Source organism: Cherax quadricarinatus, chromosome 31 (genome assembly GCF_038502225.1).
Source record: "Cherax quadricarinatus isolate ZL_2023a chromosome 31, ASM3850222v1, whole genome shotgun sequence".
Lineage (NCBI taxonomy): Eukaryota > Metazoa > Arthropoda > Malacostraca > Decapoda > Parastacidae > Cherax > Cherax quadricarinatus.
Window position 1 is genome coordinate 32,817,794 of NC_091322.1, and position 27,780 is coordinate 32,845,573.

General features: G+C 40.9%; 1 protein-coding gene across 2 annotated transcripts in view; it reads left to right on the forward strand.

Annotated features, from left to right (window-relative positions):
• Positions 1 to 27,780, forward strand: part of LOC128696362 (microtubule-associated protein futsch) — a 245,210-nt gene that overhangs the window by 108,360 nt on the left and 109,070 nt on the right. For both annotated transcript variants that reach the window (XM_070090322.1, XM_053787606.2), the window contains exon 11: positions 18,752 to 18,904. In XM_070090322.1, coding sequence (XP_069946423.1) covers positions 18,752 to 18,904 — 153 coding nt within the window. The remainder of the gene's footprint in view (positions 1 to 18,751; positions 18,905 to 27,780) is intronic.

Sequence of the window (27,780 nt, forward strand, 5' to 3'; positions counted from 1 at the left end):
TTCAATGTAAACACTTGATCTACACATCCCCTACCCACTCTAAAACCTCCTTGCTCATCCGCAATCCTTCTTTCAATTATAACCCTACCATACACTTTTCCTGGTATACTCAGTAAACTTATTCCTCTATAATTTTTACAGTCTCTTTTGCCCCCTGTCCCTTTATATAAAGGGACTATACATGCTCTCCGCCAATCCCTAGGTACCTTCCCCTCTTTCGTACATTTATTAAACAAAAATACCAACCACTCCAACACTATATCTTTCCCTGCTTTTAACATTTCTGTCATGATCCTGTCAGTTCCAGCTGCTTTACCCCCTTTCATTCAACGTAATGCCTTGCGCACCTCCCTCATACCCTCATCCTGTTCTTCTTCACTCCTAAAAGATGGTATACCTCCCTGGCCAGTGCATGAAATTACCGCCTCCCTCTCTTCGTCGGCATTTAAAAGTTCCTCTAAATATTCTCGCCATCTACCCAATACTTATCCAACGTAAATTTGAAGCTACCCAAGGTTTTAGCTTTGATATTTCTACTTACTCATGTGCTAAACCCTTGGGTAGTTTAAAATTTGGGTTGGATAAATACACGAGTGGGAGAGGTTGGATTTCAGTGGGACTTGCACGTGAGTAAATAGAATTATCAAAGTTTATTGCTTAGGTAGCATTGAAAATTGAGTTGGGAAAATATTCTGTTAATGTGGGATTTTGAGGTACCTGCCTAGTATGGGCCAACAGGCCTACTGAATATCAAAATGGTATATAATACCAAAAGGTTGGTAGGTAAGACACATAGGCAACAGTTAGGCGACTTATTTTGAAATGTTTCTCCTACACAGTAGTCTTCTTCATTCGAGTACAGAAAATAGGCAGGAACAGTAGAGATGTGAAGATAGTGTAATCAGTCCATCATCCTTGTAGTCGTAAATTTGAGGTTGTCAGTCCCTCAGCCTGGAGTAGAGTTTTGTTCCATAGTCTGAAACAGTCTGAAGAAATAAGTGTATGTATAATGTTTGCCAAGACTGGAGTTCTGGCACGGGTTTTAATCTTGCGAATACCCATCTCTGGCTCCCGAGGGAGAAAGGTTTCTACAACAATGCGACATATGCTGCTCAAGCACTCTTCTGGTCAGTTCATCTGGTGCATCTCATAAGCGACAACACCATATGTACTCCTAACTGTTGAAGATTCAGACACTTATGCAACATATGGGAGTCTTTATTTAGGAAACGTTTTGCCACTCAGTGGCTTCATCAGTCCAATACAGATCAGAAGGGTGTAAGGAGAGGTGTAGTTTGAGGTAATCAGTCCCTCAGCCTGGAGTTGATGTGTTCTGCCCATCAATCTTGTAGGAAGTACAGCATAAGGCCGTAGATGTGGCTTATGTACTGTAGTCAGGTGAGGCGAAGCAGGAGGAGGCGGGGTCATAGTGGTACCATCCACTAGTTGAAGTAGGTCTTCGTCCGAAGGTTGGATAAGTTTTGAAAAATTCTTTGTATCTTTGAATGTTGTTTAAAAACTTGTCAGTTTTTAAAAACCATTCATCACTCATAACTGTGGACACTAGCAAGGATGGGGATATGTCATTATCATGGGCAACAGCATGTTTGGTTTGTTGACTCCATTGTACACTAGTGTGGCCACAGACATCTCTGGGTCCTCTTCGGGAGGGGATATCAGTGCTAGTTGCCTGCAGAGTGTCTCAGTAACTTTGCACTCCAGAAGATAGTGTGTTAGGGGACACTGGACAACGTGCAGGCAGTACTGGCACATCTCCTCCTCAGCCTTGTCTACCATCATCTTGGCTGTGGAAAAGCCCAAACAAAGCCAATGGATGACGGTACACTGCGCTCTGGACCAGCTTCTATCATATGGAGGGGGTTCTCCCTGAGTCGCTGCTTGGTACCACTGTTGAGATGGGGTATCGCCTAAGACCTCCTCCATAACATAAAAAAGGAAGAACACTGCAGTAGGCCTGTTGGCCCATACTAGGCAGGTCCTTCACAATCCATCCCACTAACAAAACATTTGCCCAACCCAATTTTCAATGCTACCCATGAAATAAACTCTGATAACTGTATCCACTCTCATATGCAAGTCCCACTCAAATCCAACCCCTCTCACTCATGTATTTATCCAACCTAAATTTGAAACTACCCAATGTTTTAGCCTCAATAACCCAAATAGGTAGACTGTTCCACTCATCAACTAACCTATTTCCAAACCAATATTTTCCTATATCCTTTCTAAATCTAAACTTGTCTAATTTGAATCCAATTCTGCAGGTTCTCTCTTGGAGAGATATCCTCCAGACCTTATTTATATCCCCTTTATTAATACCCATCTTCCACTTATACACTTCGATCATGTCCCCTCATTCTTCGTCTAAGAAGTGAATGTAATTTAAAGGTCTTCAATCTTTCTTCAAAAGGAAGATTTCTAGTGCTATGTATTAATTTAGTCATTCTACGCTGAATGTTTTCTAATGATTTTTTGTCCATTCTGGAATATGGAGACCAGAACTGAGCTGCATAATCTAGGTGAGGCTTTACTAATGATGTATAAAACTGTAATATAACCACTGAACTTCTGTTGCTTACACTTCTTGATATGAATCCCAGTAATCTGTTTGCCTTATTACGTACGCTTAGGCACTGGAAATATAAACACACATGCAGTATGATGTGATCCTTTATTGACAATGTTTCGCCCACACAGTGGGCTTTTTCAAGTCACAAACAGATCTACCTGGGTGAAAGGTACATGAGTATTTATAGTCAGGTTGAGAATGTTAGGTCAGGTGGAGAATGCTGCATGTGATGATCTACCGAGTGAGGTAATTGTCTAAAATCTTGGGTAGCTTGGAAGAGAGATTGGATAAGTATATGAGTAGACCTGCAGTGTTCCTCCATTCCTATGTTCTTATGTGGGATAGCGATGAAGAAGTTTCTTGGCAAGTGGTTCAGCTATGTTATAAAAACCATTGTTATGGTTGAAGTTGTTGGATATAGAGATAAGCGATGAATCCAGGATTCTTCGGTATTGAGTGTTGTCTTCTCTGGCGATAAGTCTTGAGTTCCTGTAGTTGATTAAATGGTTGTGTGAATTACGGTGTTGTACACAGGCATTCCTTGGATCGTCAGACCTGCTTGCGTATTGGTGTTCTGAAATACGTGTGTGGAGGTCTCTTGATGTTTCACCCACATATACAGTGGTCCCTCAATAATCGTCCGGCCTGAAAGTCGTCCATTTCGGAAATAGTCCCATTATTTCCTCTAAACATTGGCTCACAAATGGTCCGTTAACTCGCTAATCGTCTTTCATCCTGGACGGCTCTGAGCCGCCTCGGCCTCCCTTCCCAGCCAGTGTGCCATTGTTTACCAGTGAGCGACAGTCCCCTCACTTGCTCATACGAAATATTTTATAATATTCCATTCATTTTAGTGCTTGCAAGTGCTAAATAAGCTACCATGGCTCCAAAGAAAGCTCCTAGTGCCAAGCCTTTGGTAAAGAAGGTGAGAAATACGATTGAATTTATGAAAAACATCATTGAACAATATGAAAGTGGTGTATGTGTGGCCAAACTGGCCAGGATGTATAACAAACCCCATACAACCATATCTTCCATCATGGCAAAGAAAAGGAAAATCAAGGAAGCTGTTGTTGCTTGGGGAAAATTGTGGCCAGATTGTGTCCACAAGAGGGATTTTGAAGGGTTTGTGGCTGACCCTGATGAGCCGATGTCAGTTGTGAAATCTATTGTGGCATTGGGGAGTTCCATGGGGTTGGATGTGAGTTTGGAGGATGTGGAAGAGTTGGTTGAGGACCACAACAAAGAGCTAACCACTGAGGAGCTGCAGGAGCTTCAGCAGGAAGAGCAACAGATTGTAGCTCAGGATCTTGCTGCAGAGGAGGAGGAAGAGAGATGGAAGAAGGTACCTTCTTTAGAAATTAAGGAGATTTTTGAAATATGGGGTAGAATGGAAAGATTTATGGAGAAACATCACCCTGAGAAGGATGTTGCAAGCCATATCGGCAACTTGTACAGTGACAGAGTCCTGGCCCATTTTAGGGAAGTTTTAAAGAGATGCCAGAAACAGAGCTCTCTGGACAATTTTTTTGCGATACAGGACTCCAGTGACTCTCAAGCTGGTCCTAGTGGCTAGGGATAAGCCCAGCCTCTTAGAAGCTAAAGCTAGGATACCAAAGTTCCCCACTGGCCACCACACTAGGAGAAGTAACCCCAGAAAAGCACTTGGTACCTAAGGTGTTCATGGAAGGGGATTCCCCTTCCAAACAGTAATTCAATCTCTCTCCTCCTCCAGTCTTCCATACACTAAGAAGAATCGCCAATAAAGGTAAATGTTATGCTGTTAATGTTTCATTCATCATGTGCCATTATATTGTTTATGTACTACATCTATATTTTTTTTTTGTTTTAATACTTCTGGGTGTCAGGAACGGATTAATTTTTTTTTTTTTCAACAAGTCGGCCGTCTCCCACCGAGGCAGGGTGACCCAAAAAGAAAGAAAATCCCTAAAAAGAAAATGCTTTTATCATCATTCAACACTTTCACCACACTCACACATAATCACTGTTTTTGCAGAGGTGCTCAAAATACAACAGTTTAGAAGCATGTACGTATAAAGATACACAACATATCCCTCCAAACTGCCAATATCCCAAACCCCTCCTTTAAAGTGCAGGCATTGTACTTCCCATTTCCAGGACTCAAGTCCGACTATATGAAAATAACCGGTTTCCCTGAATCCCTTCACTAAATATTACCCTGCTCACACTCCAACAGATCGTCAGGTCCCAAGTACCATTCGTCTCCATTCACTCCTATCTAACACGCTCACGCATGTTTGCTGGAAGTCCAAGCCCCTTGCCCACAAAACCGCCTTTACCCCCTCTCTCCAACCCTTTCGAGGACGACCCCTACCTCGCCTGCCTTCCCCTATAGATTTGTATGCTTTCCATGTCATTCTATTTTGATCCATTCTCTCTAAATGACCAAACCACCTCAACAACCCCTCTTCTGCCCTCTGACTAATACTTTTATTAACTCCACACCTTTTCCTAATTTCCACACTCCGAATTTTCTGCATAATATTTACACCACACATTGCCCTTAGACAGGACATCTTCACTGCCTCCAACTGTCTCATCGCTGCTGCATTTACCACCCAAGCTTCACACCCATATAAGAGTGTTGGTACTATTATACTTTCATACATTCCCTTCTTTGCCTCCATAGATAACATTTTTTGACTCCACATATACCTCAATGCACCACTCACCTTTTTTCCCTCATCAGTTCTGTGATTAACCTCATCCTTCATAAATCCATCCGCTGACACGTCAACTCCCAAGTATCTGAAAACATTCACTTCTTCCATACTCCTCCTCCCCAATTTGATATCCAATTTTTCTTTATCTAAATCATTTGATACCCTCATCACCTTAATCTTTTCTATGTTCACTTTCAACTTTCTACCTTTACACACATTCCCAAACTCATCCACTAACCTTTGCAATTTTTCTTTAGAATCTCCCATAAGCACAGTATCATCAGCAAAAAGTAACTGTGTTAATTCCCATTTTGAATTTGATTCCCCATAATTTAATCCCACCCCTCTCCCGAACACTCTAGCATTTACTTCTTTTACAACCCCATCTATAAATATATTAAACAACCATGGTGACATTACACATCCCTGTCTAAGACCTACTTTTACTGGGAAGTAGTCTCCCTCTCTTCTACACACCCTAATCTGAGCCTCACTATCCTCATAAAAACTCTTTACAGCATTTAGTAACTTACCACCTATTCTATATACTTGCAACATCTGCCACAGTGCTCCCGTATCCACTCTATCATTAATTTATTTAATTGTATTAATTGTATTTACATTATTTCTTATGGGGAAAATTGATTAAAAAATCAGTCTATTTCGATAATAGTCCCACTTCCAGGAACGGATTATGGACGATAATTGAGGGACCACTGTAATTTGCTGCAGCCATTACAAGGGATTATTTATACCCCTGCAGAGGATGGAAGCTTTTCCTGTCTATTACTGGTAATGTCCTTGATGGTCGTGGTTGTGGAGGTAGATACTTGGAATGAGGTATTGGAAAAGATGTTGGAAACATGTTTGGCAATGGAGTTGGTGGGGAGGACTATGTATCTCTTCTATGGGTGTGAAGATGTTTAATACCCGTCGTCTGCAGTCTCTGACGAAATGACGAGGATAGTGAAGTTTGGAAAATACTTGTTCAATTATAGTGCCTTCTTCCTCAAGGAACTCATTGCTGCAGAGTCTGAGTGCATGCAGGAAAACGCCTATAATTACACCACGTTTAGTTTTTGTGTCGTGGTGAGAGTAGAAGTGGAGAAGATCGCTTTGGTTGGTGGGTTTTTGATAGACTTTAAAATGAAGTTCATGGTCAGCTTTGCAGAGAAGAACATCAAGGAAAGGAAGAGTGTTGTTGACTTTAAAATGAAGTTCATGGTCAGCTTTGCAGAGAAGAACATCAAGGAAAGGAAGAGTGTTGTTGACTTCTTCTTCAAGTGTGAACTGGATTGAGGGCTCGACCTGGTTGAGGTTGTCTTGGAGAGCTTGTACGTTGAAGTGTCTGGGAGTTATGATGAGAATGTTGTCAACATAACGGAACCAGGTGACAGACGAAGGAATAATGGTGGAAAAACGCTCGGATTCCAGATGTTCCATGTATAGGTTTGCCAGGATGGCACTGAGTGGCGAACCCATGGGTAGTCCAAAAGTCTGTTGAAAGAGGTGATTTTCGAAAGAGAAACACGTAAAGCCAACACATAGTTCAACAAGGTCGATGAAATCGCTGGCTGGACTAGGAAGATTAAGTGAATCTTCAATTTTCCTGCGCAGGAGATCGATGGCTTATATAGTAGGTACTTTGGTGAATAGGGAAGTTATGTCAAGGCTGGAAAGTTTCTTGTTCCTGATGTTGATGTTGCGAATGCGATTGAGAAGATCACCCAAGTGTTTGAGATGTGCTGGACTGATGGTGCCCAAGAGTTTAAAGAGGTGTTTTGTGAGAATTCCTGAGAGTTGGTGGGGAGCACTGCCTATTCCTGAAGATATGGGCCTCAATGGGATATCAGGCTTGTGAATTTTTGGCAGGCCGTACATTCTGGCAGGTCTGGGGTTGCTGGGTATGGTGTGCAGAAGTTTCTTCCCTTGTTCTGAGTCCCTCAGAATGCAGCGAGTCCTTTGAAGAAATGTTTTAGTAAGGTTGTCCACTTGGCTAGTTGTGAGAGGTTTGTAGGTATCTGGGTCATTAAGTAGATTGAGCATTTTGTTCCTGTAATCGTCAATGTTCATGATAACACCACCTCCTTTATCAGCAGTGGTAACCTTGGTGGTCGTGTCCTCTGCTAAAACTTTAAGTGCAATGATGTAACGTCGAGGTATGACTGGGGAGCTGCGTGTTGAGATGGCCGCTGAGATGATGCCTTGAAGATAACCTTTTTGGAAGTCGGAGTCATTGTGTCTGGAGTTTTTGGCGATGAAATTGAGGTCTTGTTTTGGTTTCGTAATTCCTGTTGCGAATTTGAGGCCTAAGCTGAGGGCTTCAGTTTCTGTGGTTGACAGTGGATGAGATGAAAGATTTTGAATAATTTCAGGTCTTCCTAAACTTTTCCAGTGACTGTTATCGCAGAGAGTTTGGAGTTTCCTAGTAAGTCTGATCTTCTGTTGAACATTCACTGTGGTAACTGCTGCGAATGATTTCGGCAGTGCGTCTGTCCGTGTTGCCCTGGAGTGCTGTGCCTAGTGTTCTGGCATGGAAAAAAGCTTCTTTCGTAGCATTGTTTAAGTCATTTGCACACTCTTCAAGGTAGGTCCGAGCTGTAGCGGAGAAAGGAGGTTTGATGTTGGTAATTTGAGGAGGAGTAGATCTTGGTAAGACCATTTCTTGGATGCAGTCCCATAGAAAATTGTGTCTGTTGCGAAGTGAGTAAGCTTTTAGAAGAAGGTCCAGGTATTCTCTTTTTGATGGATCCATTTTTACTGCAGTGTTTGACACAATGGAAATAAATGGTATAAAATACCGACACAATGGAAATATAAACACTTAGGAATTGCTGTCTTGGTTTAAGGTTACTACTTATCATAACCCCCAAGTCCTTTTTGCAGTCTGTATGGCTAAGTTCTACATTATTTAACTTATAAGTGTTAGGGTTATGGGCACTCCCGAGCTTCAGAACCTTGCATTTATCTACATTGAACTGCGTCTGCCACTTTTCTGACCAAGTATTGAGTTTGTCTAAATACTCCTGAAGTTCCCTGATATCTACGTTTGAATCGATTATCCTACCTATCTTTGTGTCATCGGCGAATTTGCTCATTTCACTAGTAATTCCCTCATCAAGATCATTGATATATATTATAAACAACGCCACATGTTACAGATCCCCACTTGGATTTAACCCCATTTATGGACACACACTGCTTCCTGTCTGTGAGCCATGACTCGATCCATGACAGCACTTTTCCCTCAATGCCATGAGCTGCCACTTTCTTTAACAGTCTTTGGTGCAGAACTCTTTCAAAAGCCTTACTAAAATCTAAGTAAATAATATAAAATTCTTTATCGTGATCAACAGCCTCAAAAGCTTTACTGAAGAAAGTTAATAAATTAGTTAGACAAGAACGGCCTTTCATGAATCCATGGTTAGTATCATTAATCAGATTATGCTTATCCAGATGGCTTCTTATAATCTCAGCTATAATTGACTCTAGTAATTTGCCTACAATTGAGGTCAGGCTTATTGGGGGGTAATTTGATGGTAACGGCTTGTCCCCTGCTTTAAAAATAGGAATTACATTAGCCATCTTCCACATATCAGACACTACACCTGTTTGAAGAGATAAATTAAAAATATTAGTTAATGGTTCACAGAGTTCCATTTTGCATTCCTTAAGAACCTTTGAAAAAACCTCATCAGGTCCCGGCGACTTATTTTGCTTCATTCGGTCTATTTGTTTCATAACCATTTCACTAGTGACTGTGATGTTACATAATTTATCTTCTTCAGGCCCACCGTAAAAATTAATTACTGAGATAATGCTAGTGTCTTCCTGTGTAAAATCCAAGAGAAAATAATTATTTAAAATCGAGCACATTTCGTTCTCTTTGTCAGTAAGATGCCCATAGTTATTTTTAAGGGCCCCTATCTTATCTCTAACTTTTGTTCTGTACACCTGGAAAAAACTTTTTAGGTTAGTTTTCAAATCCCTAGCAACTTTAATTTCATACTCCTGTTTAGCTTTTCTTATACCCTTTTTAACGTCCCTCTTAATGTCAATATACTGATTCATAAGATGACCCTCACCTCCTTTGATATGTCTATAAATTCCTTTCTTCTGCCCTAAAAGATACTTGAGCCTATTATTCATCCATTTTTATTCACTCTAATTTCATGATATGGGATAAATGTTCTTTGGGCAGCATGTATAGTGTTCAGAAAGCTGTCATATTGATAGCTCTTCGTTACCCCAGTCAACATATGATAAGTGTTCTCTAAGCCCATTGTAATCTGCTAAGCAAAAATCTGGAACCATTACCGAATTATCCCTACTGTCATACTTCCATTCTATGCTAAAGGTAATTGATTTGTGATTACTTGTGCTGAGTTCCTCTGTAATTTCTAAATTATTAACAAGGCGTTTCCTTATTTTCCAGAACCAAGTCAAGCAGGTTATTTCCCGTTGTAGGTTCTGTCACAAACTGCTTCAAAAAACAGTCCTGAACTACTACTAAGAAGTCATTAGATTCTAAATTCCCAGTCAAGAAATTCCAATCAATCTGACTAAAGTCCCCTAGAATTATTGCATTATCGTGCCTTGTGGCCTTAACAATTTCCTCCCATAGTAATCTCCCTTGGTCCCTATCTAAGTTTGGGGGACAGTATATCACTCCTAGAATCAATTTTTCATGACCCTCTAAAAATTCTATCCAGACAGACACTGTGTTACTTCAGACTTAATACCCATTTTTATGTAACAGTTCAAGTGATCTTGGGCATACAGTGCCACCCCACCCCCCTTCCCGATACCTCTATCTACTTGGAACAATTTAAAACACTGAATGTGACATTCCGCAGGCATGTCCCGACTTTTGGAATTAAACCATGTCTCAGTGATGGCAAATAAATCAATGTTACCTGCACTAGCAACTAATCTCAACTCGTCCATCTTATTCCTAGCACTACGGCTATTACCATAATATATTTTTAAAGACCCTCCTTTCTCTCTACCCTTCCTGCTCATTTCCGTTTTTCCACTAAACCTACTACTGTCCTTGTCACTTAGTGCCAATGGCTTTCCAATATCCACCTCATTCTGCCTATTACTAGTTTCCCTAGAACTCATAATATTACTACACTGGGACTTCACTGTATTCCCACCAAAACCCATACCACTAACTATTCCTAGTTTAAAGCCCTAACAGCTCCCTCCACTGCAGTTGCCAATGCCCCCACCCCAGACCTAGATAAGTGAACCCCATCCCTGGAATATATGTCATTTCTGCCATAGAAGAGGTCCCAGTTGTCAATGAATGTTACCGCATTTTCCTTACAGTATTTGTCCAGCCAGCAATTAACACCAATTGCTCTGGACAACCATTCGTTTCCAACTCCTCTCCTTGGCAAAATGCCACATATAACAGGGTACCCACCCTTCTTCCTAATTATTTCTATTGCTGACCTATGCCTGCTAATCAGGTCCTCACTCCTATGTCTGTCAACATCATTGCCTCCTGCACTGAGGCAGATAATAGGATTGCTCCCATTACCTTTCGTGAGGTCGTCCAGACGGCTAACAGTATCCCCCATCCCAGCCCCAGGAAAACATACCTTCTGCCTCCTCTTCCTGTCCCTAAGACAAAAGGCCCTATCCATAAACTTAACCTGACTGTCTCCAACTAAAACAATGTTCTTACCTTCACTTGTGGAATTCGTTGTGACGTTCTCGATGGTCTTCGTTGAGGTTTCATGGGATGTCTCGCTCATGTCTTCCAATGGTTCCTTGGTGCTCGTTGTGACATTCCCAGTAGACAACCCACATTTGTCAGGTAGCACAGAAAATGGGTTGGAAGTTTCCACAGTTGTCTTCTGGTTCTTCGTTGTTTCTGCCTCTCCGACAGTCTTCTTGATCCTCAGCTTGGTTCCATGTTGCCTGGCCACTGACCAGGTTCCCCTCTTAACCTGAGGACTCGCAACAGGAGGATTACTACGAATCCTCTTGTTCTCCGTTAATCGCCGTATCTCCAACTTAGTAACCCTAAGCTTCTCTTTTAGCTGCTGGTAGAGTTGCTCAAGAGAGGACATCTTGGTTCAGATTCACAGAGAGCACACAGACAAGTCTTCACCATCTGTGAAATATTGCACATGTGCATCCCTCTGCCAGTGCCATGCTTGTCTCAGCATGATTGCTGAGGGTGTGAAATAAGCGACAGTGTGGAGACTTATACTGTCGGAAGGAGAGGTGCAAGCTGGTAGAAGAGCGAATGTAGTCACTGAGAGGTCACATCCCTCTCGGATCAAACGATTATCACTTGAAAAAGTTGTCCAAGGTGTTTTCTCTTCTGTACCAAGATGCCTTTGTGTTGCATTGTCGGACAGAGTGAATATCAAAACGTTATACAATACCGACAGGTTGGTAGGTAAGACACATGGGCAACAGTTAGGCAACTTTATTTCGAAACATTTCACCTAACTGCCAACCAGCTGGTATTATACACCATTTTGATAATCACTGTCAGACACTGCAACACAAAGACATCTTGGTACAGAAGAGAAAACACCTTGGACGACTTTTTCAAGTTAGAATCGTTTGATCTGAGAGGGACGTGACCTCTCAGTGACTACATTCTCTCTTCTACCAGCCTACACTTCTCCTTCCAACAGGATAAGTCTCCACACTGTCACTTATTTCTTCAGATTGTTTCAGACTATGGAACAGAACTCTACTCCAGGCTGAGGGACTGACAACCTCAAATCTATGACTTCAAGGGTGATGGACTGATTACATTGTCATTACATCTCTACTGCTCCTGCTTATTTTCTGTATTCGACTGAAGAAGCCTACTATGTAGGCAAAACGTTTTGAAATAGTTGCCTATCTGTTGCCCATGTGTCTTGCCTACCAACCTGTCAGTATTGTATACCATTTTGATATTCAGTAGGCCTGTTGGCCCATACTAGGCAGGTCCTTCACAATCCATCCTACTAGCAGAATATTTGCCCACCCCAATTTTTAATGCTTCCCAAGCAATAAGAACATAAGAAAGGAGGAACACTGCAGAATACTAAATGCTACCCAGGCAATTAGCGTTGCCAATTCTATTTACTCAAGGAGGATGGGTATGGGGTGCATAATAAACATATTAAACTAACTAAATTCACGTGCAAGTCCCACTCAAAACCAACCCCTTTGATTCACGTACTTGGTATAAACCTTGGTAATAAATACTGACAAGTTGGTTTAGAAAGACGTAAGCAAACACTATGACATATTTATTAGAAAACGTTTCGGTCCTGGGACCTTGATCACTTCTAACATACAGAGGTAGAAAGACGTTATATATAGGCAGAGAGTGAGGTGTGAGTGGCGCAATGTGACCTGAAGAATGCCATGTTGGGATGAGGGCACATAGATGATGAGATCATGTGACTCCTGTGTTGTTGGGTTGATGGTGCTTAGCCTGCTTAAGTATCATGTGTGCTAATGTTTTTGAAATATTGTGGTTTCCAGTGTTATGTTCTATTGTGTCTGTGACGGCGATTAGTGAGGCTTCTAGGCACCAATGGCGTCTGAGGTCTGGTTCGGTGAGAACGAGTTGTGCTTCATTCCGGTTCGTCAAATGCTCCATGGAGTATCTGTGGGGGACACAGGCGTACCTTAAATTGTCTCTGTTACAGGCACTTCGATGCTCGTTCAGGCGGACTGCAGGATCTCTGCCTGTCTCGCCTACATATTTCTTGGGACAGAATCCACAGGGGATGGTGTAGACACCTGCTGTAGAAGTTAAAGGTGTGAGGCTGCAATTCATTGTGAGGTCTTTGATAGAAGATGTGTTTATGGTGGAAACGTTGATGTTACTCATAGGAGGTGCCCGGCGAGTATTCGTGGCAACATCACCACATGGGAGCACTATGAACTGCTTAGAGGGCTGTTCCATGGGCGGTTTGTTGAGGATAGCTTGTGCCTTGAGTCTGCAATCTCGGATGAAGAAAGATGGAAACTGAAAATGTGTAAAGGCTTGTGTTATGTAAATACATTCTTCAAGAAAACAAGGGCTGGAGATGCGAAGAGCTCTCAAGAAGAAGCCAATGAGGACTCCTCTTTTAGTGTGGGTGTCTTGGTGTGAATAAAAATATATAAGATCGTCCTTGTTGGTAGGTTTTCTATACACTTTGAAGAGAAGTTTGTCACTGTCAGGAGATCTGCACAGGAGAATGTCGAGGAAAGGAAGTTTGCCATCGCTTTTGAGTTCAAGTGTAAACTTTATTGATGGTTCAGCTGAATTGATCTTGTTGAGAAAGGCCTGGATGTTGAGACGTCTCAGATAGGAAACCAGTATACATATCATCAACATATCTTAGCCAGGTAACGGTGTTGGGAATTAGGGTGCTGAATTTCTCTGTCTCTAGGTTTTCCATGAAGAGGTTGGCAAGCACAGCACTGAGCGGGCTGCCCATTGCCATCCCAAAGCACTGTTTGTAACAGTTGTCCTGATATTTGAAGAAGTTGCTGTTTACGCCTACCTTAGAGAAAGCTCCGATGAACTGTGACATGCTCACAAGGAGACCTCATTACATGCCGCTTAGATTCGTGCTTCACTTCCTACTCCTGACAGAAGAACGGCAGAATATATACTCAGCCAAACTACCATTGCCAGCATTCAACAGAAATTGAAGCTATCACGAAAACTACAAGACCTCTGCTCCCACAGCAAATGGAGCGAAATGGGACGACCAGAAATCATAAATAACGTATCTTCCTATACTCTAACCGTCACCGAGACAGAAGCCTTCAGCCTAGGGCTAAATTTTACTACCGGCATCAACAAGAAACATCATCTGCTGGATTCGGTAACCAAGAATCAACCTTTTGGAGGCTCCGAGTTTCAAAAAGGCTTTGTTCAAGGAATTATTAATGCTGCAGCTACTGAGCCTCCAAGACCATTCATTCCCAGAAGATACATCCAGGCACTTAGGGACTTGGCTAGCAACGATGATATAGTCATTACAACTGCTGACAATAGAGGTGGTGTGGTGTTACTCGACACTGTCGACTACAACAATAAAGTTTTAAATCATCTTAATGAAGCCAACACATATCAGCCTGTATCAGAATCAGTTCTATTTCAAAGTACCCAGACTTCTCTTCAAAAGAAACCATACCCCCGGCCGGGATTGAACCCGCGGTCATAGAGTCTCAAAACTCCAGCCCGTCGCGTTAGCCACTAGACCAGCTAGCCACAATAAGATTCATCCAACTAGGTATATTTCTACACCATAGGAAAGTTAGCACAGGCACCTCTGTGACCACAAATGCAAGTTTTTACAGACGAATCTCCAGCTAGCGTGGGCGTGACGAACTCTAGCTCAAGTCCCTTCACTGCCGTCAACATGGCAGATTCGTCTGTAAAAACTTGCATTTGTGGTCACAGAGGTGCCTGTGCTAACTTTCCTATGGTGTAGAAATATACCTAGTTGGATGAATCTTATTGTGGCTAGCTGGTCTAGTGGCTAACGCGACGGGCTGGAGTTTTGAGACTCTATGACCGCGGGTTCAATCCCGGCCGGGGGTATGGTTTATTTGCAATCGTGTCATTACGATTTCTTAAGTCATGTTCTCTTCAAAAGGCTCGTAGCATCTTACGAAAATCAGAACAAGGCAAAAAACTACTTAAACTTTTACCAGATCAACTGAAACCAGCACGCCTGTATGGCCTTCCTAAGACACACAAGCCTGGCATCCCACTATGGCCTATCACTTCGGGCATAGGAAGTGCACCACACAGTCTAGCCGGCCACCTTGCCAAATACCTTTCAGCGCTTCTGGGCACCATCAGTCAAGCCCACCTCAAACACTCAAGTGACCTCTCTCGAATTTCCAACCTGAATGTTAAAAACAAAAGCATGGCTTCGTTCGATGTCACAGCCCTCTTTACCAACATTCCTACTGACGCTGCCATAAACATTCTGAGACAGAAGCTCACTGAAAACCACGACCTCCCTTTACATCTTCTAGATTTCATCAGTCTAGTGGGTCTTTGTGTTAATTTCAACTTTTTCAAGTATCAGGACAACTGTTACAAACAGTGCTTTGGGATGGCAATTGGCAGCCTGCTCAGTGCTGTGCTTGCCAACCTCTTCATGGAAAACCTAGAGACAGAACTTCAGCACCCTAATTCCCAACACCGTTACCTGGCTAAGATACGTTGATGATATATTGGTTTTCTATCCGAGGCATCTCAACATCCAGGCCCTTCTCAACAAGATCAATGCAGCCGAACCATCAATAAAGTTTACACTTGAACTCGAAAGCGATGGCAAACTTCCTTTCCTTGACAATCTCCTGTGCAGATCTCCCGACAGTGACAAACTTCTCTTCAAAGTGTATACAAAACCTACCAACAAGGATGATCTTGTATGTTTTTATTCACACCAAGACACCCACACTAAAAGAGGAGTCCTCATTGGCTTCTTGAGAGCTCTTTGCATCTCCAGCCCTTGTTTTCTTGAAGAAGAATATATTTACGTAACAAACCTTTACACATCTTCAGTTTCCATCTTTCTTCATCCGAGATTGCAGACTCAAGGCACAAGCTATCCTCAACAAACCGCCCATGGAACAGCCCTCTAAGCAGTACATAGTGCTCCCACGTGGTGATGTTGCCACGAATACTTGCCGGGCACTTGCTATGAGTAACATCAACGTTTCCACTATAAACACATCTTCTATCAAAGACCTCACTACGAAACGCAGCCCCACATGTAGGCGAGACAAGCAGAGATCTTGCAGTCCGCCTGAATGACCATCAAAGTGCCTGTAACAGAGATGATTTAAGGTACGCCTGTGTCCTCCACAGAGACTTCATGGGCCATTTGATGAACTGGAATGAGGCACAACTCATTCTCACCGAACCAGACCTCAGACGCCGATGGTGCCTGGAAGCCTCACTAATCGCCGTCACAGACATAATAGAATGTAACACTGGAAACCACAAAATTTCAAAAACATTAGCACACATGATACTTAAGCAGGCTAAGCACCAACAACCCAACAACACAGGAGTCACATGATCTCATCATCTACCCATCCTCATCCCAACATGGCATTCTTCAGGTCACCTTGCGCCACTCACACCTCACTCTCCGCCTATATATAATGTTTTTCTACCTCTGTATGTTAGAAGTGATCAAGGTCCCAGGACCGAAACGTTTTCTAATAAATATGTCATAGCGTTTGCTTACGTGTCTTTCTAAACCAACTCATGTACTTATCCAACCTAAATTTGAAACTACCTAAGGTTTTAGCTTTGATAATTCTCTTTACTCATGTGCTAAAACCTTGGGTAGTTTAAAATTTGGGTTGGATAAATACATAAGTGGGAGGGGTTGGATTTCAGTGGGACTTGCACATGAGTATATAGAATTATCAAAGCTTATTGCTTGGGTAGCATTGAAAATTGAGTTGGGAAAATATTGTTAATGGGATGGATTTTGAAGGACCTGCATAGTATGGGCCAGCAGGCCTACTGCAGTGTTACTCCTTTCTTATGTTCATATGTTCTTATAACCATACTTGGCGGACTGTTCCACTCATCAACATAAGAACATAAGAAAGGAGGAACACTGCAGTAGGCCTGTTGGCCTATACTTGGCAGGTCCTTCACAAATCCAACCCAAGCAAGAAGCTTTGATATTTCTATTTACTCACGTCCCAGTCCCACTCAAATCCAACCCCTCTCACTGATGTATTTATCCAACCTAAATTTGAAACGACCCAAGATTTTAGCTTCGATTGGACCTTGGGTAGCTTTAAAAAGAGATTGGACAAATATGTGAGTGGGAGGAGCATGTATGTATATGCAATACATATATGTATTTTACGATGTTTTCATGTGTTTTATGCTTGTTCATGGTTCAATAGGTTAAGGAAGCAGTATTGTATTAGATTTCCCTATAGTATATTGGGGCACCAAACATTTGCGATTTTTCAACATTCGCGAGGCTCTTGATCCCCTAACCCTTGCAAATGTTGAGGAAGACCTGTATTTTTGTATTGTTTCTATGGTTGTATCCTCGTTTTTTTGTCTCAATTGATAGAATGGAAGATATATTACAGAATTAGATATGATTTTGATTACTTTCTCGACAAAAAAGTATGTTGAAATTGCACTCACAGTAGCAGATATGTTCGATTCTTTAGTGATGTTCAAGAGTAAAGAAATGATGTCACCGTCTAATACATGCATGCCTGCCAGTCCAAATTCCAATATGCAGTCAAGAATGGGTTGACATTATTTATACAATTATTACAATAATGCAGTAGTCTGCATAACAGTAAATCCTCTGTTTTTTGTGTGAATAAAAATTCCAAATGGTAAGCAAGAGTAATATAAGAGGGGCCTGGAGCCATGACTAATAAACAGAGAAAATGTTATTTTAGTGCCAGGAATGCCTGCATTGTTTACTCTGGACCCTATTTTGAAATTGGCCAAATTTCTGACCACTTTATTGGGTAGTTGAAATAGGTGAATGGGCAGTTTCTTGTACTCAATCAGCAGAATAGAAGTAAGTAAATAAGTAAGTTTATTCAGGTGTACACAAATACAGTTACATAGATTATCATACATAGCAGCGTATGTATAGAGAACCTGGGATAACCCAAAAAAGTCAGATAAAATGACTTATTTACAGTACCTCGCTTGTGCTTGGCATCTATGATTTTTGGTAAATATTTTTTTTCTCAGTTGTTTGTTGGGCTATCTTATTGAAACTTGGGCAATGTATGGTGGAAAGATGCTTCCTAACGTACACCAAAAATAAAAAAAATGAATGATAAAAAAGGGAGTTCACTTATCAGCCATGAGCCACCTCTTTGTGGTATATTTTCATATTTTTATGGTTGTATTCTCGTTTTTTTGGTCTCATTTGATAGAATGAAAGATGTATTACAGAAATAGATATGATTTTGATTGGTTTCATGACGAAAAGTACCTTGAAATTAAGCTCTAAGTAACAGAAATGTTCAATTTTTGCCGATGTTCAATGAACTTTGTATAAGTCAAGTTGGTTAATTTTATTAAGTGTATTCTAACCTAACCATTCCGTAATCCAGCAAACTCAGTAATCCTGCACACTGCAGGTCCCAATGATGCCGGATTTGTGATGGAGGACCTGTAGTGATATATTCCAGAGATATGGTCTCTGAAACCCAAATTGATCCCAGATCTGAAACAAAAAGTTTTTATGCAGACTTAAATTTGAATCATTCGCTGTCTATTTTGCAAGACCTCTGGGAATGTAACAGGCTTAAATTTGTAAGGCCTATTGTATTGTATTCATATGCTTTTTTCAATTCTAACAAACTAAAAGACACAATGGTTCTTCACTGTAGTTGAATGCATTTATTTGAAATCTTTTCATAATATTAAATAGAAGTGACAGTTATACCACCATTTCAGGATTCTGACAGCGAGAGTGACGACAGTAGTGGATCATCAAGCCAATCTTCCTCTGACTCCTCAGCACCACTATACACACTGAGAGCACGTAGTTCACGAACTCTTAAAGAACAGGTGGAAGATTTTGATGAGATGATAAATGAGGCCATAAGAGTAAGTGGCCTTCTACTCTTTTCATACTTAATTAACGTACCTTTAATACTACAGTGGACCCCCGGTTAACGATATTTTTTCACTCCAGAAGTATGTTCAGGTGCCAGTACTGACCGAATTTATTCCCATAAGGAATATTGTGAAGTAGATTAGTCCATTTCAGACCCCCAAACATACACGTACAAACGCACTTACATAAATACACTTACATAATTGGTCGCATTTGGAGGTGATCGTTATGCGGGGGTCCACTGTATATCAGGAATTTTCATTCTTCAATATATAGATATATCCAATCCTTAATCTTTTGAGCATTATCATTCCCTTAAAGGTTGCAGCTGATATTTGCTTTCATTTTTAAGTTTTTAGATGTCCACAGTAAGTAAATGAATAATAAATTATTTTATTTTACCCAAAATTAGGTACAGTCAATTTGCAAGAGTGGATTAATAATATTTTTGCCTTTCAGGAGAAATGTTATGTACAGTATAAGTTTTTGGCTTGGATTTGAAAGTGAAAGCAAGATAGTGGCTAGTACTAGACAGTGTCCAACATAATTTTTTTTAGGGTTAATGATAGAGTAAGATGATGTTTTTTTGGAAAATAAAAGTGAGAGTTGTCAAATTTCCTCTGCAGTACAAAGTGGACCATAACTATTTAGATTGGCACTAACTCACTGAACATAAGGCTTTAACCTATGGTAAGCCAGTCCTAAAAGTGGCAGGCAGGTGTGTATTGTTTAACCCTTTGACTGTTTCAGTTGTATATATACGTCTCACGAGCCAATGTGTTTGACATGCACAGTAGGGCTCCGCTTTTCGGCATTTTGCCTTACGGCGTTCTGCTAGTACAGCGATCTCAAATTATGACCTAAACTTTCTATACAGCAAGTGGTCTTTCAAATACGGCGCAGCCACCCAGTTTGTTTACATTCTCCATTAGCACATCTCTCTATTATGTAATAATAATCACACTTGGGCACATTAAATGTCAAATTTTATGTCAATATAGACATTTTCATTAATCCATCTATGATATTTTCTTCAAAATTATTTAAACACGTTACATAGCATATAAACATGCTGCTTATATGCTATGGAGGTGTGGTTGCTGGGTGGAGGGAAAACATTACGTAATACAGTGGTTCCTCGATAATCGTAAGGCTCAATAGTCGTAATTTTTGAAAATCATAACGATATTTTCGTCAAAACATTGGCTCGCTAATCATAGTTCGACTCGCAAATAGTAATTCGTCTGGGACGCATACTCACGCTCTGAGCCGCCCCGGCCTCCCTTCCCAGCCAGTGTGCCATTGTTTACCAGTGAGCGACGGTCCCCTCACTTGCTCATACGAAATATTTCATAATATTCCATTCATTTTAGTGCTTGAAACTATTAAATAAGCTACCATGGCTCCAAAGAAAGCTCCTAGTGCCAAGCCTTTGGTAAAGAAGGTGAGAAATACGATTGAATTTAAGAAAAACATCATTGAACAATATGAAAGTGGCGTACGTGTGGCCGAACTGGCCAGGATGTATAACAAACCCCATACAACCATAGCTTCCATCGTGGCCAAGAAAAAGGAAATCAAGGAAGCTGTTTTAGCAAAGGCGGTAAATATGCTGACAAAAATGAGATCACCAGTACTCGAAGATGTTGAGAAGTTATTATTGGTGTGGATAAACGAGAAACAATTAGCAGGAGATAGTATTATGACGTCGATTATTTGTGAAAAGGCTAGGCAGTTGCTCGACAATATGGTAAAGAAATTGCCTGCAACAAGTACTGATATTTGTGAATTTAAGGCCAACAAAGGCTGGTTTGAGAGATTTAAGAGCTGTAGTGGCATACACAGTGTGGTAAGGCATGGTGAGGCTGCCAGTTCGGACCAAAAAGCGGCTGAAAAATGTGTGCATGAATTCGAGGAGTACATAGAGGCTGAAGGACTGAAACCTGAACAAGTGTTCAATTGTGACGAAACAGGCCTCTTTTGGAAGAAAATGCCAAAGAGAACCTACATTACTCAGGAGGAAAAGGGACTGCCAGGACACAAGCCTATGAAAGACAGGCTGATGCTCATGTTCTGTGCTAATGCTAGTGGGGATTTCAAAGTGAAGCCGTTACTAGTGTACCATTCTGAAAATCCCAGAGTGTTTAAGAAAAACAATGTTATGAAGAGTAAATTGCGTGTGTTTTGGAAATCTAATAGTAAGGCATGAGTCACGAGGGAAATTTTCGTCGAGTGGTTCAATGAAGTGTTTGGCCCTAGTGTGAAGAATTACCTCCTGGAAAAGAAATTGGATTTCAAGTGCCTCCTAATAATGGACAATGCACCTGCTCATCCTCCAAACTTGGATGACCTAATTTTCAAGGAGTTTGGGTTCATCACAGTAAAGTTCGTGCCCCCGAATACCACTCCTCTCCTCCAGCCCATGGACCAGCAGGTCATTGCAAACTTTAAAAAACTCTACACCAGAGCAATGTTTCAAAGGTGCTTTAATGTGACCTCAGACACTCACTTGACCCTAAGAGATTTTTGGAAAGAACACTTCAGCATTCTTCATTGCATAAGCCTTATAGGAGAGAGTAACTATCAGGACTTTGAACTCTGCTTGGAGAAAATTGTGGCCAGATTGTGTCCACAAGAAGGATTTTGAAGGGTTTGGGGCTGACCCTGATGAGCGTATGTCAGTTGTTAAATCTATTGTAGCACTGGGGAGTTCCATGGGGTTGGATGTGAGTTTGGAGGATGTGGAAGAATTGGTGGAAGACCACAATGAAGAGCTCACCACTGAGGAGCTGCAAGAGCTTCAGCAGGAAGAGCAACAGATTGCAGCTCAGAATCTGGCTGCAGAGGAGGAGGAAGAGAGATGGAAGAAGTTGCCTTCCTCAGAAATTAAGGAGATTTTTGAAATGCGGGGTAAGATAGAAAGATTTATGGAGAAACATCACCCTGACAAGGCTGTTGCAAGCCATGTTGGCAACATGTAGTGACAAAGTCTTGGCCCATTTTAGGGAGGTGTTAAAGAGATGCCAGAAATAGAGCTCTCTGGACAGTTATTTTGCTTGACAGGACTCCAGTGACTCTCAAGCTGGTCCTAGTGGCAATAAGAAACAGAGAAGAGAAGCAACCCCAGAAAAGCACTTGGTACTTGAGGTGTTGATGGAAGGGGATTCCCCTTCCAAAGAGTAACTAATGCAATGTCTCTCCTCCTCCAGTCTTCCATACACTAAGAAGAATCGCCAATAAAGATAAGTGTTATGCTGTTAATATTTCATTCATCATGTCCCATTGTATTGTTTATGTACTACATCTATATTTCATATAAAAAATTTTTTTGTTTTAGTACTTCTGGGTGTCAGGAATGGATTAATTGTATTTACATTATTTCTTATGGGGAAAATTCATTCGAAAATCGTAAATTTCGATAATAGTCACACTTCCAGTAACAGGTTAATTACGAAAAACGAGGGACGACTGTACTAATAATAATCACTCTTGGGCACATTAAATGTCTTATTTTACTTTAATATAGACATTTTCATTAATCTGTTATATTTTCTTCAAAATTTTATAAGAAACACGTTACATAACATATAAACATTTTATGATTATATTCTCTGGAAGTGTGGTAGCCGGGCGGAGGGAAAACGTTACGTCTCTCCCCTTAACCCTTTGACTATCGCAGGCCCCTTTCTGAAACTGTCATTCTATGTCGCAAAATATTCGAAAAAAAATGATTTTTTTTCTTATGAAAATGTTAAGATTATTTTTCTGAGTGTTTTAGTCCAAAAAAAATTTTTTTGCCATCAGTACTTACCGAGATATAGAGGCGTTGCCAGCGTGGCGACTGCCGCTCACCCGGTAAACTTTGGTTTACTTGTAATTGAAGGTTTGTTGTTTTTTTCACTATTTTATATTTTCACATAACTTATGTGGCCTGTGAGACCAAAGTAAGGTGCACACAAACATAAATATCAATATATTGTTTACAAAACTTGTTTACAAAAACAAACAATATAAAAAATTTTTTATTACTTTTGTTCTATAATATATATACCAATGTACTGTCACTGAACATATTCCTAGAAGTTCTGCAGCTTCAACAAGTCGGCCGTCTCCCACCGAGGCAGGGTGACACAAAAAAGAAAGAAAATCCCCAAAAAGAAAATACTTTCATCATCATTCAACACTTTCACCTCACTCACACATTATCACTGTTTTTGCAGAGGTGCTCAGAATACAACAGTTTAGAAGCATACACATATAAAGATACACAACATATCCCTCCAAACTGCCAATATCCCAAACCCCTCCTTTAAAGTGCAGGCATTGTACTTCCCATTCCCTGGACTCAAGTCCGACTATATGAAAATAACCGGTTTCCCTGAATCCCTTCACTAAATATTACCCTGCTCACACTCCAACAGATCGTCAGGTCCCAAGTACCATTCGTCTCCATTCACTCCTATCTAACACGCTCACTCACGCTTGCTGGAAGTCCAAGCCCCTTGCCCACAAAACCTCCTTTACCCCCTCTCTCCAACCCTTTCGAGGGCGACCCCTACCCCGCCTTCCTTCCCCTATAGATTTATATGCTTTCCATGTCATTCTACTTTGATTCATTCTCTCTAAATGACCAAACCACCTCAACAACCCCTCTTCTGCCCTCTGACTAATACTTTTATTAACTCCACACCATTTCCTAATTTCCACACTCCGAATTTTCTGCATAATATTTACACCACACATTGCCCTTAGACAGGACATCTCCACTGCCTCCAACCGACTCCTCGCTGCTGCATTTACCACCCAAGCTTCACACCCATATAAGAGTGTTGGTACTACTATACTTTCATGCATTCCCTTCTTTGCCTCCATAGATAACGTTTTTTGACTCCACATATACCTCAACGCACCACTCACCTTTTTTCCCTCATCAATTCTATGATTAACCTCATCCTTCATAAATCCATCCGCCCACACGTCAACTCCCAAGTATCTGAAAACATTCACTTCTTCCATACTCCTCCTCCCCAATTTGATATCCAATTTTTCTTTATCTAAATCATTTGATACCCTCATCACCTTACTCTTTTCTATGTTCACTTTCAACTTTCTACCTTTACACACATTCCCAAACTCATCCATTAACCTTTGCAATTTTTCTTTAGAATCTCCCATAAGCACAGTATCATCAGCAAAAAGTAACTGTGTCAATTCCCATTTTGAATTTGATTCCCCAAAATTTAATCCCACCCCTCTCCCGAACACCCTAGCATTTACTTCCTTTACAACCCCATCTATAAATATATTAAACAACCATTACACATCCCTGTCTAAGACCTACTTTTACCGGGAAGTAGTCTCCCTCTCTTCTACACACCCTAACCTGAGCCTCACTATCCTCATAAAAACTCTTTACAACATTTAATAACTTACCACCTATTCCATATACTTGCATCATCTGCCACATTGCTCCTCTATCCACTCTATCATATGCCTTTTCTAAATCCATAAATGCAATAAAAACTTCCCTACCTTTATCTAAATACTGTTCACATATATGCTTCAATGTAAACACTTGATCTACACATCCCCCACCCACTCTGAAACCTCCTTGCTCATCCGCAATCCTACATTCTGTCTTACCTCTAATTCTTTCAGTTATAACCCTACCGTACACTTTTCCTGGTATACTCAGTAAACTTATTCCTCTATAATGTTTACAGTCTCTTTTGTCCCCTTTCCCTTTATATAAAGGGACTATACATGCTCTCTGCCAATCCCTAGGTACCTTCCCCTCTTTCATACATTTATTAAACAAAAGTACCAACCACTCCAACACTATGTCCCCCCCTGCTTTTAACATTTCTGTCATGATCCCATCAGTTCCAGCTGCTTTACCTCCTTTCATTCTACGTAATGCCTCACGTACCTCCACCACACTTACATTCTGCTCTTCTTCACTCCTAAAAGATGATATACCTCCCTGACCAGTGCATGAAATTACTGCCTCTCTTTCTTCATGAACATTTAAAAGTTCCTCAAAATATTCTCGCCATCTACTTAATACCTCCCTCTCCCCATCTACTAACTCCCCTACTCTGTTTTTAACTGACTAATCCATAGTTTCCCTAGGCTTTCTTAACTTGTTTAACTCACTCCAAATTTTTTTCTTATTTTGATTAAAATTTCTTGACAGTGCCTCTCCCACTCTATCATCTGCTCTCCTTTTGCACTCTCTCACCACTCTCTTCACCTTTCTTTTACTCTCCATATACTCTGCTCTTCTTATAACACTTCTGCTTTGTAAAAACCTCTCATAAGCTACCTTTTTCTCTTTTATCACACCCTTTACTTCATCATTCCACCAATCACTCCTCTTTCCTCCTGCCCCCACCCTCCTATAACCACAAACTTCTGCCCCACATTCTAATACTGCATTTTTAAAACTATTCCAACCCTCTTCAACCCCCTGCTACTCATCTTTGCACTAGCCCACCTTTCTGCCAATAGTCGCTTATATCTCACCCGAACTTCCTCCTCCCTTAGTTTATACACTTTCACCTCCCTCTTACTTGTTGCCACCTTCCTCTTTTCCCATCTACCTCTTACTCTAACTGTAGCTACAACTAAATAATAATCCGATATATCAGTTGCCCCTCTATAAACATGTACATCCTGGAGCCTACCCATCAACCTTTTATCCACCAATACATAATCTAACAAACTACTTTCATTACGTGCTACATCATACCTTGTATATTTATTTATCCTCTTTTTCATAAAATATGTATTACTTATTACCAAATCTCTTTCTACACATAGCTCAATTAAAGGCTCCCCATTTACATTTACCCCTGGCACCCCAAATTTACCTACTACTCCCTCCATAACATTAGAAAAAACCAAAGTTTCTCCTTTCAAATTTAGTAATATATACAGGAGAAGGGGTTACTAGCCCCTTGCTCCCGGCATTTTAGTCGCCTCTTTTACAACATGCATGGCTTACGGAGGAAGAATTCTGTTCCACTTCCCCATGGAGGTAAGAGGAAATAAACAAGAACAAGAACTAGAAAGAAAATTGAAGAAAACCCAGAGGGGTATGTATATATACGCTTGTACATGTATGTGTAGTGTGACCTGAGTGTAAGTAGAAGTAGCAAGACGTACCTGAAATTTTGCATGTTCATGAGACAGAAAAAAGGACACCAGCAATCCTACCATCATGTAAAACAATTACAGGCTTTCGTGTTACACTCACTTGGCAGGATGGTAGTACCTCCCTGGGCGGTTGCTGTCTACCAACCTACTACCTAGGATCTATAATATATATACACATATATAGTCACTAGATACTTTCATATAACTGCTATTATCTTCATTCATCAAGCTTGTCTTGTGTGCCAGTGTGTGGCTTATAATTATTTTGAGTCAGGAGTTGGCAGCTGTCAAAATGACATATTATGTCATTACTCACTCCCCCTCCCGCCTGTCAAAACAATGGGGTCGGATGCTGCTTCCCCTCCATTCTATCTAATTATCTTCCTCCCTCATTCTATCTCTTTCAATCTGTCTGTCACTTTCTATCTGTTTGTCTATCTCTGTCTCACAGGTACACATAAATACAAGTATGCATATTGTAAATTACCAAGGATAACCCAAAAAATCCAGACAAAGTGCCAAACTCAGCTTGAAGATGTGAGTAAACGTGATGATGACACAGTCTTGTGGTTCTCTCTGAGACAGAGAGCTAGACGGATAGACAGTGAGGTTGGCAGACAGACAAATAGACAGACAGAAATGTTTGTGTACCAGCAAAAACAAAGGGAGGGCAATGGGCATCTAATCTTTTCTTATCAGCTGCACCCTCCCCCACCCTCGTTTACGCTCATCAAACGTCAGCTCTTATCAGATGTTATCTCCCCTTATCTTGTCACTGTCATGTGGTGGACTTTTTTTTTCTTGCTTCAAGGGAACAATATTATTACATTTTCTTCTTCTTCTTCTTCTTCTTCTTCTTCTTCTTCTTCTTCTTCTTCTTCTTCTTCTTCTTCTTCTTCTTCTTCTTCTTCTTCTTCTTCTTCTTCTTCTTCTTCTTCTTCTTCTTCTTCTTCTTCTTCTTCTTCTTCTTCTTCTTCTTCTTCTTCTTCTTCTTCTTCTTCTTCTTCTTCTTCTTCTTCTTCTTCTTCTTCTTCTTCTTCTTCTTCTTCTTCTTCTTCTTCTTCTTCTTCTTCTTCTTCTTCTTCTTCTTCTTCTTCTTCTTCTTCTTCTTCTTCTTCTTCTTCTTCTTCTTCAACAACCCCTCAAGGAAGGTTCTTTGATGTTGGTGAGGGGCTCTTGATTTAGGGAATTGGATCTGTGCTCCAGTTCCCCGAATTAAACCTGAATGCCTTCCACATCCCCCCCCCCGAGGCGCTGTATAATCCTCCGGGTATAGCGCTTCCCCCTTGATTATAATAATAGTAGGTTGGTAGACAGCAACCACCCAGGGAAGTACTACCGTCCTGCCAGATGACTGTGAAACAAAAACCTGTAACTGTTTTGCATGATGGTAGGTTTGCTGGTTTCTTTTTCTGTCTCATAAACACGCTAGATAACAGGGATATCTTGCTACTCCTACTTACACTTTGGTCACACTTCACAGACACGCACATGCATATATATATATACATACATCTAGGTTTTTCTCCTTTTTCTAAATAGCTCTTGTTCTTTTTTATTTCTTCTATTGTCCATGGGGAAGTGGAAAAGAATCTTTCCTCCGTAAGCCATGCGTGTCGTATGAGGCGACTAAAATGCCGGGAGCAATGGGCTAGTAACCCCTTCTCCTGTATACAATTACTAAAAAAGAGAAGAAGAAAAACTTTAT